We start from the raw sequence: 16776 nt of genomic DNA on the forward strand, positions 1-16776 counted from the left end.
CAAGAAATATGAAGACTGTGCTTTAGATGGCAGAGGACAGTCCACCACAAACCCATAGAGGATCATAAGTGGGCAGGTACAATTTTGCAAGAGCTGCTGCTCCAATAGGGTTGCCAGTTCCAGTTTGGGAAATACCTGGAGATGGAGCCTGAAGAGGGCAGGGTTTGGGGAAGAAGGGTCGTCAATGGGGTACAATGTCATACAGTCCACCTTCCAAAGCAGGTGAACTGATCTCGGTCACCTGGAAATCAGTTGTAATAGCAGGAGATCTCCAGCTACCACCTGGAGGTGGGCAACCCTATACTCCAAGGGGAGGGAAAAATACTCAGTGCAACTCTGTGTGCCAGGCTCTATTGAGGAGCTGAGGGGAAAACCACAAGGTTCACTCAGAGATGTGTAATGAAGGCCTGGCTGCTTTCTGAAAAGAAAAGCAGTTTCAGGATGAGATGATTTGGAGTGGAGAAGCTTTCGGGGAGAGGGGTTGTTTCACCCTTTCCCTCCCTGCTATTTTTACCCCCAAATTCTCCCTTCCCAAAGTTGCTTCACCTTCCCCGCCAGCAAGGTTCCAGGAGAAAGTTTAAGAGGGCAAGTGCATGTCTGAGTCCTGCAAAGGAAGAAAAACATCTTCTTGAAAAGGGGGGTTTGAAATGGGGAAATGACCAGAGATAAAAGGGCTCCCTTCATAGGGTTGCCGGGTCCCTCTTTGCCACTGGCGGGAGGATTTTGGGGCGGAGCCTGAGGAGGGCAGGGTTTGGGGAGGGGAGGGACTTCAATACCATAGAGTCCAATTGCCAAAGCGGACGTTTTCTCCAGGTGAACTGATCTCTATCAGCTGGAGATCAGTTGTAATAGAAGATCTCCAGCTAGTACCTGGAGGTTGGCAACCCTATCCCACCATCACGCAGAATTCTCCAATTCCATAATGATTTTTCATTTTAAAAAACAACCAGCAATAGGAGCTTCATTTTCATGTAATGCCTTATTAGGCTCAGAGAATAAACAGGAACAACTTAGAAACAAAATGGCTTGAAAATAGAACGTTAATAGCTCCAGATTCTGAAGTGAAAGGGATTTGAAGGATTTTCTGCAATTACTAAGCAGGTGGTGTTGCTTTGACTTTCAAGTCCCTTATAAGGCGTATCCCAAGGGGATTCGCACTGCTCTGGCCCATTCAAGATACGGCTACACGTCTCCTAGGAGTTTTGGACCACCCAAGTTACTCCAACCAGATAAGCCCTGTCAGGGCCTCATGATCATAAGACAGACTTACGAGAGGGAGAGGGTGAGGTGGAACCTCTGGCGCAGTCCTCGGAACATGATAAAAGACTTGGGGGGGAAGGAGCGTGTGGATACTTCACAGTAAGGCTTTTCAAAGCCCCCAGGTGGGCACTGGCATAGGAAGCCGCCATCTGCAGAGTTGGTACAGGTGCCTCCGTTCCTGCACACACCAGGGACACAGCGGCTTGTCCGGCTGTCCACTTCACAATTATCACCTGTTAGGAAAGAGCAGGGAGAAAAAACAGATGAGGTGGGCTTCTGGATGTAGAAGAGGCAAACCCTGTAGAGACTATCAGACTGCAACTCCGGGCCTGAATGTTGACATGAGAGGGAGATACCATGTCACATCCATATTTTCCACCCGTACTTTCAACCATGTTTGCAGGGTTGCAGGAAGGCCTGCGGCTTCCCTCATTGTGATACACTCTTGTTTAACTATGTTCTACAGCAAACCTATGTTGCCCTAGAGGTGCCCTTGTGCCAGAAACCAGAGGGCTGATGCATAGCCTATGTCTACAGAGAAAACCCATGAAAACCCCAAGCCTGTCTCTTCCTTTATTTTTCATCTATATCTTGAGGTGCTTGGTTCAGTCACCCCAAAAAGCTATTAGTCACTTGAGATACTGAAGATATCAATTGCTTTAAATTTAAGGCAAATACCCATTAATTTATCTAATTTGCCACCCCAAGCTGTCCTCCTAAGGAAAATATATTGTGCCAGGAGCTAGCTTGCAGCCAGTTTTTGAAGGGCATTGTGTCAGCAGATCCCTCACTAGCACAACATTGCCTCACATCCCATCCTTATCCCTCACAGAGCGCCATCTATGAACCTCAAAGTGCCCCAGGGTCTGTTGAACATGCCCTCCAACTTAGAGAGACATGTGAAGGACAGAGCCCCTCTAGGGCTTGTCTTCCCAGTCGCTGAAATTAAAAGAAGGACCCTTTTTCCAAATATTGCAGGCTTGGAGCTTGTGCTTATATTCCTGTGATGTTTCTAACAACAGGGCTGAAATGCCTACACAAGAATGTCAAATGATCTATGTGCTCACCCCACCCCCCTTTCTGAGGGAAAAAGCTCCCTCTTTCTCTGACATTTCTTTCTTGAGGAGAAGGCAGGTTCTCTGAATGAAAAGTAGAGAATGGAAGTATTGTGATGTAATAAATAAAGTGATCTTATACACAGAGACATAGGCAAGGCAGACTCACTAAGGAATGACTCACTGAAATTAAATCTTTGGGATGTTGTGACTGTACTGAAGCCCACATATGTAGTTTCCCTAACAAAGCATGTTAAACTCAACACAGGAGTGTTGAGTTCCTACAATTATATCAACTGTTGCCCTGTCAAATGGTCTATCCAGAGGTATATCCTCCTTAGGATTCAACAGGCCACATTTCAAAACGTATCTATGAAAATGGCTTGGTATGTATCCCTGCATGTCCCTCAGCTCTTCATACATCAAAGGATTCGTTTCCTCATAAGAGCATCTCCAGAGTCCTCGTTTCCTGGGGAATAATCATTAGCTGATTAGTGCATGAAATGCCAAGGACATCAATCCAGGCAGAAATGCTCAGCAGGGAATGTGGTTAAGAGTTAGCATGAAACACGGACACTGGCAACTTCACTACCATTCTTGCTGACATTGGAAGCCATGTACGTGGAGAACCCTAAATGGGGGAAGCTACTGAGTTACTTCAAAACTGGCCAGGAGGTCTCAATGGCTGATACCTCCTATTCACATGTTATAGCGAATGCGCATACATCCTGCATGTATGAGCGTACCCTAGGTGTGTTCACTGTGCAGTTGAAACCAGGGACAAATATCTGGATAATTGTGAGGTTTGCACCACACATTCAGCTGTACACACATTGAATGTAACATAAAAATTACTCAACACATGCATTTTTAAAAAATCAAGTGTACACTATATGGATTGTATGTGCATCCGCTGTAGCTTAGGGGAAGGGCTATAGTCTCTGTTAAGAGTAGCAATAATGGATGGAAAAGGTTTTTTCATTCTTCAATTAATTAAATTATTTTTACTTTCATTTTCTTTAATTTAACAGTTTGTATACCACTTTTCAATTTAAAAAAAAACTGCGAAGAGGTTTACAAAATTATAACCAGGAGAAAATCCACCAACTTAAAAATATTGACCACTAACAGCATAATCAGTAGAACGTAAATAAAAAGAATTGAAAATTCTGGTCACCTAAAGCATTTTTAAAAAGAAGCTTTTGAGTGCTTTTGAAAGAATAATAGGGACCCAAACACATTTCCTAGTTGGAGGGTGAGAGGGCATTCCACATCTCCCGAGCTACAACAGAAAACATCAGTTTTCTTGTGGAAGACAATATTTTCTCAGTGTAAGAGAGGATGAAATTCAGGGACTTGTCAGCAGTTCATAAATATTGAGGACAGTCAGATGGGAGGCCAGCCACGCCCTCGGTTACTCAGGACTATTTAGAGCTTTAAAACCAGCACCTAGAACCGAGCCACCAAACTAGTTGAAAGCCAATGGCAGTGTTTCAAAATTGGCGACATAGCAGCATGCCATCAGTAGTGACGTTTTGTGTAGTGACATTTTGTACTAGCTGAACTTTTAGAACTGACTTTAATGGCAAGCCCACATGGAGAGAGCATTACAGTAATCCAATTTGGAAATCAGCAAAGCGTGAATGACTGTGGCTTAGGCCCTTACCTTCCAGCAATGCTTATGTTTGCCAGAGCTGATACAAAGCACCCTGGGCTGCAGCTGCCTAAATATCCAGGAGCAAAGCCAGATCCAGAAATATCCCCAAAGATATTGCATTGAGTTAGGAGTGAAGCACATTGGAAAGCCATGCAGAGGAACATAAAAGATGGAGCCCAACACAGCAGAACTACTGTTAGAAGCAGATGTTGTAACTTGAAAAGGCTGGATGATGTGGGTGGAGTAAGAAACCATCTATTTCCCTGCTTCACCCCTTTTACTAGTGCACAAGGCTACCTGAGCACTTACAATGAGTAAGGATATATCACAGGATGAGTTCCCCCCACACACACACACACACACACTTGTTGCGCTATGTTCTTACTGTTCTATCCAGAAGAGCTATTGGCTCCATATACATGTTCTAACTGACTGCCACATGGAGGCGGTGTGAAGAGACACTGGGATGGGAGGTGACCATACCCATGGGGCAATCATAGTGTAGATCTGATGGCCTGACTGCCACGCAAGGATATCTTTTTGCCACCTCTGAAAGGTCTCTTGATAATTCTCTTACCAGAGATGAACTTTTCTACAGGCCTTAAATGAGTAAGATCTGTTCCTCTACATATTGCTGTTTGCCCAGATGGCCACTCGGTGTCACTATTTGTCACTCAGTACTGTTGGAACTTCAGCAGAGCTGTCAGTATTCCTTTGAACTCTCCGCTATTGACACCAAGACAGGAAATGTCAGGTTTTGCTGTACTGTCTTCGCAGCCGCCTGGAGATGCAGAGATGGGGAAAGAGGTTGTCCCTCCCCATCCAGTGATGTGTCATTGTGTACGGGAGAATGTATCTGTTTCGGCATAGCTGAAAATGAATTCCTTCAATCCCTTTGTAATTGTTGACAAGGCACCTAGGAGGCCTGAGCAGCATAGCAGGCCTTAGTCCAGACACTAACCTGGTTTGCTAAAGTAGAAAGTCCAGCCGTCTGTAATCAGACAGCGGCGGCTCACGGACTGTGGCGCAGGCAGGAAACATAAGAACATAAGAAAGGCCCTGCTGGATCAGACCCAGGCCCATCAAGTCCAGCAGTCTGTTCACACCATGGCCAACCAGGTGCCTTTAGGAAGCCACAGTGCCTTTAGGAAACAGCCTAGTCTGCACCACTGTGCATCGCTGCAGTGAGAAGGGAAAGGCAGCCCCTTACCTTTGGCAATGGAAGGCAGCAATGGAACTGCTGCTGGGGCCACCTCTCCAGGAGCCAGCACTGTAGTTGACAGATCACATCTCCCAAATCTGGCAAAACTCTTATTTGGGGAGTGTCCCTCCTAGCTTCCATAGATCATAAGAACATAAGAAAGGCCATGCTGGATCAGACCCAGGCCCATCAAGTCCAGCAGTCTGTTCACACAGTGGCAACCGGGTGCCTCTAGGAAGCCCACAAACAAGACGACTGCAGCAGCATTATCCTGCCTGTGTTCCCCAGCACCTAATATAACAGGCATGCTCCTCTGATCCTGGAGAGAATAGGTGTACATCACGACTAGTATCCATTTTAACTAGTAGCCATGAATAGCCCTCACCTCCATGAACATGTCCACATGTCCATCAGATCGGGGATTACTGAGGTATGGCAAAAGGAAGGATCAACAAAAGCTGGAAAGTAAACAAAGAGTGGTTCTCAGATTCACTTCTGCTTAAGAAACAAGCTGATCTAAGCAGCAAAGAGAAGTCCAACAAGCAGCCCTTGCCAGCTAAATTATGGCCAGGAAAGACACAATCTTCAAGGTACACAATACTAATGACTCCCACTTGCCTTTTGCATGTAGGCTAGGGTTGCCAACCTCCAGGTGGTGGCTGGAGATCTCCTGCTTTTACAACTGATCTCCAGCCAATAGAGATAAATTCACCTGGAGAAAATGGCCACTTTGGCAATTGGACTGTATGGCATTGAAGACCCTCCCTCCCCAAACCAAGCCCTCCTCAGGCTCCGCCCCAAAAATCGCCAGGTATTTCCCAACCCGTAGCTGGCTACCCTAATGTAGTCTTTGCAGCCAGGGGAGTAGAGCTATTTGGGGGCCAAATATGAAGATGCCTGGCAGGAGCATGAGGAACCTTTTATGTACGGAATAGTGTCCGGGAAGGGGCCTCTGGTGAAATGAAAGCTGGGAATGAGGCAGTGCTAATCAGGGCACCAATAAAGCTCTGCACCAAGAACCAAAAAACCCAAAATTGCTGCAAGTTAGATCTTGTCAATCATGACAGACAAAAATTGTTAAGGGGAGAGGAATGAAGAGTACTAGAGTAATAGCCCTGGCGAAACCCATCCTTTATTGATTCATCTGAGAAAAGACAGGCCAAATATCATGTACTTAACGCCTGTCTCAGTCTCAAGAATCATCCAGCCTTTCTCTCAAGCAATCCAGAATCTGAAAAAAGATAAAGAGCCTGGCCCAGATAGATTGACAGCAATGTATTCTAAAAGCCTGGGAGACAATGTAGTATTACATTTGCAGGAAGTTATGAATGAAATAAAGAGAAAACTATACCTCCATCATCGCAAGAAGCTCATATAACCTTGATACATAAAGAAGGTAATGGCCCTACATTACCACAATCCTATAGACCCATCTCACTGTCAAATGTAGATTTTTTGCTTCTATAATATCAGATTAAAGAAATGTATAACCAAAATAATTCACACAGAGCAAACTGGCTTTATTCCAAAAAGATATATGAATGATAATGTGCACTTTATTATAAATGCTAAAGAATTTGTCCCAAAAAAGACAGCGGGGGGAGCTGCGTTTATCTTTCTGGATGCTGAGAAAGCCTTTGACAATATTTCCTGGCTGTTTTTATTGAAAACGCTAGTAACTCTAGAATGTGGTTCAAGATTCTTGAATTGGATTCAGAGTATCTACTCTAAGCAGAATGCACAAAATGCAAAGATTTTACTGAATGGGATGTCAACGGAAGGATTCCAAATTGAAAAAGGCACAAGACAAGAATGCCCACTTTTACAGCTATTCTTCAATTTAGTACTAGAAGTACTAGAGAACAAGAATGGATAAGACTCCAGAATTAAAGGACTAAAAGTAATGGAGAAGAATTTAAAATGAAAAGCTATGCAGATGTGGGGATGACAGTCTCAAATCCTCAGTGGTCGATATGGCATACAATAGATCAAACTGAAGAATTTGAGTCTTTTTCGGGATATACAATCAATAGAAAAATGATGTAAATAACAACTTGAGTTAACTCTAGTTGAATCACTGAAAAGTAATAATAGATGTTCGAACTCATACTAGAAATGTAATTCAATAATTAATAAGCAATACTATAATTATTTACTCAAACTTCCAGAGAAACCATCTATATACAGGGACAATTATAAATAGTGTGGCGATTTGTATCATTTAATTACTTATCATATGTTGCCTACTCTTGTATTTACTATTGATTTTTAAAATATTTTTCCAAGTAATTATATGTTTCTTATTATATATTTATTATGTTATCTCTAAAGTAGATTTTGGCATGAGTCCTTCTATATCATTTGTAATAATCTCAGTTTGTTTGGTAATTTGTTTTGTTTTAATTAATATCATTAAAGGGGGTGCCCATATACCTTCTGCCATGAAAGTCTTCCAGGGGAAAGTGATCCCTCAACTCATGTTTGGGTCGCAGATATGCCTCTATAACAGTTTTCACAAATTAGAAGTAGTCCAGTCAAAATTTCTCAGATCCTTATTCGGTGTCCCTCAATGTATTTCAAATGCACTGATTAGACTGGAAGCCGGGATGGTACCATTAGAAACACGAGCCTGGTACCATGCCATTTCTTATTGGTTAAAGATTAAATTGTCCTCATCTGGTTTAACTCCCCTAATCTTTGCAGATAATTTCTCCTCAAGATGGATTAATCTAATTGAGGATAAACTCCAACATTTAGGTTTATCAAGTACAACTCTTCTAAATCTTGGCTATCAAGGAGCAAAAGCAATAGTCAAACAGAGGCTTTGGGACATTGCCCTTCAAGATGACAGATCAAGGGCTTACTCGGTCCCAGTAGTGGAGAACCGTAAAAAAATTTTGGCCCCTCCAAATTATCTCAATACCTTAGAACACCCTAAACACCGGAGAGCCTTCACCTTAGCACGTTTTAATGCCCTTCCATCTGCTCTTCTTGACGGGAGGTATGCCAGCCTCCCTTACGAATTCCGCCTCTGTCCATGCCAATCTGGAATGGTGGAAACTGTTGAACATGTGCTATTACACTGCCCATTTTATGAAGACATACGCAAAATGCTCATTGATCCAATTTTGTCTAGCTTCCCAAATAGAGACAGAGTTCGCTATACCACTCTATTATTAGAAGATTCTGTTAAAGATATTACCTATCAGGTTGCGAGATTCTGTGCTAGGGCATGTGCAATAAGGCAGAAGAAGCTGCTAAAATGATTTTTATGTTAAATAGACTATTTTACCAAATATCAGACATTCTGTTTTAATTATTATGATATCTCTTTTTGTATAAACTGGTCTTTGACCGTAATAAATAAATGATGATGATGAATTAATATCATATAACAAAAAATAAATAAAAAAGAATCATCTGTCTTTCTTCTGTCAGCAATGGAGGCTTATAACTACCCTCACCCATTTCCTCAATTTCCTTGAACCAAATCTAACTCCCAAATCTAACTTCCGAGGAGTACCAATGGTAGTGGGATCTTGCCTGTAGAATGCTCTTGAGGTTCACTTAACACCTGCCTTACTTTCCTTTAGGTGTCAGACTGAAACATTTCTTTTGACCCAAGATTTTGATCACAGGGTCCATCTTTTAAAGCAGTCTTTATGGTCTGCTTCTGGCCTGAAGACTATTGTATGAATATCCCATTGAACTGCTGAATGTTGTTTTATGGGTTTTTTATACCCTGGCTATTTTTTTGTGCTGTGTTTTTATAGCTTGTTTTTATGCTGTGTGTGGTTTTTATGGCTTGTTTTTATATTGTGGTTATATGATTTCGTTGTACCATTTTAGTTTATGAGCCACTTTGACCATGTGTCTGGGGAGGCAGCATAGATTTTCAAAATAAATAATAATATTACAAGCACAAGAAATGTGCCAAATAATGCCAAACAGCTAGTCAGATGGAGGTCTGAGGGAAGGTACCTGCTGCACCTAGGGTTGCCAACCTCCAGGTGGGACCTGGGGATCTGGAAATCAGTTTGATTCCAGATTAGAGATCAGTTCCTTTGGAGAAAATGGCTGCTTTGGAGGGTGGATTCTAGGGCATTATAACCTGCTGGGCTTCCTCCCCTCCCTAAATCCTGCTCTCCCCAGCCTCTGCCCCCCAAAACTTCCAGGAGTTTCCTAAGCCAAAGTTGGCAATCCTGGCTCCACCTTCCATCTATCAGTTTCCATTCTGCTTCTGTTTAGTATGCTCAGTTTACTGGATCGGAGAGCAATCCTTTGGAATAGTTCCTAGGAGGAGTGGCAGAAACTAGCTCTCTCTTCCTCTCCTCTGATTTCTAGCTTTTTTCCTGTCCTTTTGAATATGGAAAATGGGGAGATGCCAGGAAGTGACAGGGAAGCCAGCACATTAACCCCTTTCTTAATGTGGGCTCACACTTCAAACACTCAAGGTTAATTACCATTGACTTTGCTTATCTCTTCACCAGCCAGGCAAAGAGGCCCGCCTTTTTCACTCCTGTCAACCACAATCTCCCCAGTCTTCATGGAAGGGGGGAGGGAGGCGAACTAGACCTCAGAAGCCAATAACTCATTCTCTAGCCTTTTTATAAATTGGCAGCTTCTGGCTCTGGTTTTCTTGCTTCTCTGTCCAGTGAACACGTGACCCGCCCAGTAGATGAAAACCACATGGGCTTGGTGTGGACAATGAAATGTTAATAGCAGTCTCAGCAGCATGAATCATCCATATGTGAATCTAGATTCAGGAGCTGCTGTGCCCATCAACAGATCTTATGGTGAGCAATGCTTTATGTGAAAATTTATGTGAAAACACAAATGCCACAATTCTATGCCTATTTATCTAGACTAAAGCTACAATCCTGAAGGGGGGCGAATCGGCTTAGGAGCCAGCGTGACCCCGCACTGACGCAAGTGCCCACTTATCCTGGGATAAAGGGCACTTACGCTAGCATGAGGAGTATTCACACCAGTGTTGGTAAGCCATGTTGCTGTGTAGGGTTGCCAGCTCTGGGTTGGGAAATACCTGGAGATTTTGGAGGCGGAGTCTGAGGAGGGAGGGGTTTGGAGTTGGAGAGGGACTTCAATGCCATAGAACCCAATGGCCAAAGCGGCCATTTTCTCCAGGTGAGCAGATCTCTATCAGCTGGAGATCAATTGTAATAGCAGGAGATCTCCAGCTACTACCTGGAGGCTGGCAACCCCGCCGCTGTGCGGCGCTGCTGCTGGTGGCACTGCTACACCAGTGCTGGCGCTGCTACACTAGTGAAATCCCAGAAGTGGGATCCTGCGCCAGCATGGGGGCATTCCCAGGGCGTTCCAAGGGGTGGAGCTGATTTTAGTCAGCTTCCTAACCCCTTTCGCCCCCTTGAGCAGCGGTGTTCATACAACACTTTTTTGGGTGGCGTAGCCTCACTTTGCTCAATGGGGCATTTTTGTTTTTAATTTAATTAATTCCTTTTTCTTTCCTTCCGGCGGCTGTGCCCAGGCTACAGTTCAATGAATTCTTACTTGGCAATAAGTTCCAGGGGACTTAATGCTGAGTAAATATATTTGACTCAAGCTGCACAGTGGTGCTATTCTTCCTTCCGCTTTCAACATTTTATCAAAGGAATTCCCACTTATTCTTTACCCACAGAACTCAAGATGGGCTTGCAGAGGGTTCAATCAGTTCATTCCTACAACAACCTTGTAAGGAAGGCTAGGCTGAAAATGCAAGTGTAGCATAGTAGATAAAAGTGTTTTTTCTTGGGCTTCAGATATCTGCTCAGCCAAGTTCTCAGGCTCACCTTGAGCCTGTTGCAGTTTCCCAGACAAACACACCATACAAGATTGTCATAAAGATGTCACTGGAACAATATCCGCATGTGCCCCAAGGAGTTCCCGGGAAGAAGGGTAGGCTAATAGAGGGAGTGGGATGATGGGGGAGACTTAACTAAGATTACCCAGTGAACTTCATTCTGGAGCAGAGGGCTGAAAAGTTTCTCACATGCAATGCTATAGCTAATATATCACACTAGTTTCTTACTTTTCTTTGGTCCAGAGGTCCAGAACATTACAATTCTGAGAACGAACTCGGTAATCAGTCCTTGAAGCAGCATTCACAGTTCTAATGCAACCTGACCACCATCTTGCTCCCCAAAATTCAAAACAAAATCCTTATGATAGCTAGGCTGTCTTACATTCTTCCTCTGATAAGACTCTAGATCTAGAACGGGACACAGAATTTGCTTTGGGGTTCTACTCTGGAACACAGGCAACTTGAGATAATCGAACAGCTGAAACCCTAAACACGTTTTCTCAGAGGTAAGTGTTTAGGATGTTCACTGGGAAGCAAGTCCCATTGATTTATGTAGAAGATGCTTTGGTTTAGGATTGTAGTCTGAGGGAGAAAAACATATTATAAGAGATATGGAGCTGCTGCTGTTCTGTGTATTTTTCCGTCTCTTCCTCACATCATCTGGTTTAACACCAGTGCATGACAGGAATCTGGAAATTGTCTCTCAAGAAAGGAACACCACTGTACAAAAACATCTTCTTGGGGCTGACCGCATAGCAACAGAGTCTTGCCTCACAGCATACTCCCAATGGACAATTCAAGTTTGAGGGTCTCCTCTCCCCTTTGCAGCTGCTATGCCCAGACACCAGCCCTTGGATTTCCCTGAGCTTTGTTCCAAGTTGACAGCTCGGGAGAATTTACGAAAGAAAATATCTTCCTTCTTTGTGGTTTATGCAGAGAAAGGCAACGGCAAACTACCTTTGTTGGTCTCCTGCCTTGAAAACCCTACGGGATCGCCATAAGTCGGCTGCGACTTGACGACTCTTTGTACACATAAAGGCTAATCCCTCCCCACACACACACCTTCTGAAATCATCTGGCATAGTTTATGTGGTCAATGTATGACTCTGAGCTGTGCATTGCCCTGCCCCCAGCTCACATCACTCACTGTTAGCAGCAAGAGCAGGCCGTGAAAAAATTCCAAGCCAGGGAACTCTTGCCGGCATCTCTGGCAGGGAATGCCAGTGGGGTAAGAAGACTCCATCTGAAGCAGCCCCTTCCCCACCTTCCCTGCCTGCTATTGAAAGATCTGTGTGTCCTGAAAGGAATGTGAGCAAACTGGACTTGGATGCTCTTGTCATCAGTGCTGGGCGCACAACCGAGGACTTGAGACCATTTTTGCTCTAAACTGTTTTATCCAGTGCTTCTTTTGTAAAAAGGAAAAAAACGGTGCCAGCATTCATATATCAGGTTGCACCAATTTCCGCCAATTCCCCCCCTCCCTCTACAGATCCCCACTAGGCTGTTCCTGAGAGTCCCGCTCTCCGTTTCTCTGGCTGAGTGGAGTGGGCTGCCTCACAAAGATCAGGACTTGGGAGAGACACCTCTCCCCCAGAAGGTGATGGTACTTAGTGCTGGTGAGTACTGTCACAAAAAAGCCCTGGTTTCCATCCTTCCAAGGTTGGTAAAATAAGTACCCAGCATGCTGGGGGTAAAGTGTAGATGACTGGGGAAGGCAATGGCATACCACCCCATAAACATCATCTGCCTGTTAAACGTCAGGATGTGACGTCTCCCCATGGGTCAGTAATGACTCGGTGCTTGCACAGGGGACTAACTTTATACCTTTTACCTTTTTTATCCTTCCAAGAGAACACCCAGGGAGATGATTCCATTGGGACAGCCCTTCCCCCGCCTTAAGCCCCTGAAAGACTTGTGTGCTCTGATGGATGAGCCAGGGAGCAGAAGCCTCTGAAGCTATTCAGAGGGCTGGTTTTAATCTTCAAAGCTTTTAATGGCCAGGACCTACATACTTGTTGGGCCACCCCCTCCTGGCATGAGCCCTTGAGAGCCCTGCTTACAGTCCCAACCCTGAAGAAAGTTAGGATGGTTTCAGTAGGGTTGCCAAGGTGGTGGCTGGAGATCTCCTGGGATTACGAATGACATTATGGATGCCAGCCTGCAAGTGGGACCTAGGGATCACCCAGAATTACAGCTCATGTCCATACTACAAAAAGCAGTTCCCATGGAAAAAATGGATGCGTTGGAGGGTGGACTCTATGGCATTGTACCCCACTGAGGTCCCTGTCCTTCCCAGGCTCCATCCCCAAATCTCCAGGAGTTTCCCAGTTTGAGAGCCAGCTTGGTGTAGTGGTTAAGAGTGGTGGAATCTAATCTGGAGAACCAGGTTTGTTTCCCCACTCCTCCACATGAAACCTCCTGGGTGACCTTGGGCTAGTCACAGTTCTCTCAGAACTCTCTCAGCCTCACCTACCTCACAAGGTGTCTATGTGGGGAGAGGAAGGGAAGGAGATTGTAAACAGGTTTGATTCTCCTTAAAAGGTAGAGAAAATCGGCATATAAAAACCAACTCTTCTTCATCTGGCAACCCTACCACCACCCCCATCCTCCGCCAGTGGCCTGGGGAACTTGACAACTCTTCAGGTGACAAAGATCAGTTCACTTGGAGAAAATGGCCACTTTGGAAGGTGGACTTTATAGCATTACACCTTACTGAAGTCCCCTCCCCTCCCCAAAGCCTGCCCTTCTCAGGCTCCACATCCAAAATAAGAACATAAGAACATAAGAAAGGCCCTGCTGGATCAGACCAAGGCCCATCAAGTCCAGCAGTCTGTTCACACAGTGGCTAACCAGGTGCCTCTAGGAAGCCACTAACAAGATGAGTGCAGCACCACCATCCTGCCTGTGTTCCACCGCACCCAAAATAATAGGCATGCTCCTCTGATACTAGAGAGAATAGGTATGCAGCATGACCAGTATCCATTCTAACTAATATCCATGAATATCCCTCTCCTCCATGAATATGTCCACTCCCCTCTTAAAGCCCTCCAGGCTGGCAGCCATCACCACATCCTGGGGCAGGGAGTTCCACAATTTAACTATGCGTAATGTGAAAAAATATTTCCTTTTATCTGTTTTGAATCTCTCGCTCTCCAGCTTTAGCAGATGACCCCGTGTTCTAGTATTATGGGAGAGAGAGAAAAACTTCTCCCTGTCCACTCTCTCCAAACCATGCATAATTTTATAGACCTCTATCATGTCTCCCCTTAGCCGCCTTCTTTCCAAGCTAAACAGCCCTAAGCGTCCTAACCGCTCCCCATAGGACAGTTGCTCTAGTCCCTTAATCATTTTGGTTGCTCTTTTCTGCACCTTCTCAAGTTCTGTAATATCCTTTTTTAGGTGTGGTGACCAGAACTGTACACAGTATTCCAAGTGTGGTCTCACCATAGATTTGTACAAGGGCAGTATGATATCAGCAGTTTTATTCTCTATTCCTCGTCTAATTATGGCCAGCATGGAATTTGCCTTTTTTACAGCAGCCGCACACTGGGTTGACATCTTCATTGAGCTATCCACCACCACCCCAAGATCCCTTTCTTGGTCTGTTGCTGCCAGCACAGATCCCATCAGTGTATATGTGAAGTTGGGATTTTTTGTCCCAATATGCATCACTTTACACTTACTCACATTGAATCTCATATGCCATTTTAATGCCCATTCTTCCAGTACGCATAGATCCTTCTGGAGCTCTTCACAGTCCGATTTTGTTTTAACCACCCTAAATAATTTGGTGTAATCTGCAAACTTGGTTACTTCACTGTTTAACCCCAACTCCAGGTCATTGATGAACAGGTTGAAAAGCACCAGTCCCAACACAGATCCCTGAGGCACCCCTCTGCTCACATCCCGCCATTGTGAGAACTGACCATTGATTCCTAATCTCTAGGTATTTCCCAACCCAGAGCTAGCAACCCTAGTTTCAGCATGTATGCAGGCTTTTTCAGGGCCTGCCCCTAGGCATTTGGAATGGGTTGCCTAGAGAAGTGTGGGAGGTGCCATCTCTGGTGATCATCAGGGGAAAAAAATGTATGTCTGAATTCTTCAAAGGATCTGCTGTTGTATTGTTTCAACATGTGGTATTGGTTTTAATATTGATTGTTTTCTCTGTTCAGTTGGAATCCATTTTAAGTGCTTGTCAGAAAAGCAGTATACACTATTTTAAATATTTTCGAAGGCTTTCACGGTCAGAGTTCATTGGTTCTTGTAGGTTATCTGGGCTGTGTGACCGTGGTCTTGGTATTTTCTTTCCTGACGTTTCGCCAGCAGCTGTGGCAGGCATCTTCAGAGGAATAACACTGAGAGACACTGTCCTTCAGTGTTACTCCTCTGAAGATGCCTGTCACAGCTGCTGGCGAAACGTCAGGGAAAAAAATACCAAGACCACGGTCACACAGCTCGGATAACCTACAAGAACTATTTTAAATATTTTGCTTTCTCAGTTTAAACATTTACTACAGAAGACACTGGTGAGAAACCAGTATGTCGTTCAGCAATCAACGGGTTGTGTCCAATGAACTGCAAGTGGAGCAAAGTTCATAGAATGAAAGTTCATTGACTGTGTCTTTCCCCCTCCTCCTCTTGCTTCAGCACACCGAGACCCTTAGAAACCTGTTCCTTGGGGTCAGCGGGTCTTCTCTAGCCTGGGGGAAGTGTCCTGTAGGAAGGGGAAATCAGTAAAACTGCCCTGTCCGCCTCTGCCAATGGAAGTGCCCTTCTGAGGATAGGAAACAGCGCTTGGATACAACCCATAATGTGTAACACTGCCATGAAAATACTTCATTATCTCTGGTGACAAAGGCAATCCTGTTGCCCATATATCTAGCAGCCTGCCCATTCCACTTCCGTAGCAGCTACAGCTGTGCTTCTCAGACTCCTGAGCAGACAGGCAAGAAGCAAAACAGTTCCACGTGTCCCCAGGGGAAAGTGGGCTTGAAAAGATTTATAACTCAGAGCATGGCTGGCTGTGCTGCTATCTCCAGCCCTTCCCTTCTAATCTATTTTACCTACTCACCCTTACGAAGAAGGCCTGCTGGGAGTCTTGGAACAACGGTCTGTCCAGAAAGCATTTCTATTGCCTCCACAGAGCAGCCTAAGCATGGAATATGCCTGGTACCTGCTAACCATCACTACATTCCCCCCCCCCTCACTGGATCCCTATAAAGCACCAAATGGCTCTGTCTGGGATCTGATGCCCTTGAAGACTTGTGGGAAATTCTGCATTGAGTGTTGCCTTGGGTTACCTTGTGGTCAGAACCAAGTGAGAGCCTAACATAATAAACCACCGTGCTATACAAAAAGGCCTAAATACATATTAGACTCACTCAGCTAGGAGAAGAAAAGGGTGATAAAATGTTTCCTAATGTTAGACCCAGTGGTGACAGCTTTGGGTAGGTCAGGGGTACTAGACAAGAAACTTTTATGGGAGTTCCAGCAAGCATATGATCCGCTTCTGTTACTGAACTGGACTTTGAGATGTGTCAGATTTCAGAAAACACATTCTCAGTCCTATATAACCTCACAGAATAAGAGAGAAGTTGTAGCATAGGTGACTCCAAAGTGTCTCGTGATCATTCATGTACAAGTTGGCTATCAAGCACAGGGTGCACGGGAAGGAGCTGAAGAACCTTGGGATGGGCACTGGTTGCATAATAGGCATAAGGAGCAGACGCAAGAACCACATGCTCCTCCTCCACGTCTGCATTAATCACATCTCTTATGAATAATT

General features: G+C 44.6%; 1 protein-coding gene across 1 annotated transcript in view; it reads right to left on the bottom strand.

Annotated features, from left to right (window-relative positions):
• CELSR3 (cadherin EGF LAG seven-pass G-type receptor 3) overlaps nt 1-16776 on the bottom strand; it is a 142206-nt gene that overhangs the window by 96575 nt on the left and 28855 nt on the right. The window contains exon 4 of the mRNA XM_056846995.1: nt 1271-1493. Coding sequence (XP_056702973.1) covers nt 1271-1493 — 223 coding nt within the window. The remainder of the gene's footprint in view (nt 1-1270; nt 1494-16776) is intronic.

Source organism: Euleptes europaea, chromosome 1 (assembly GCF_029931775.1).
Source record: "Euleptes europaea isolate rEulEur1 chromosome 1, rEulEur1.hap1, whole genome shotgun sequence".
In the NCBI taxonomy this organism is placed as follows: Eukaryota; Metazoa; Chordata; class Lepidosauria; order Squamata; family Sphaerodactylidae; genus Euleptes; species Euleptes europaea.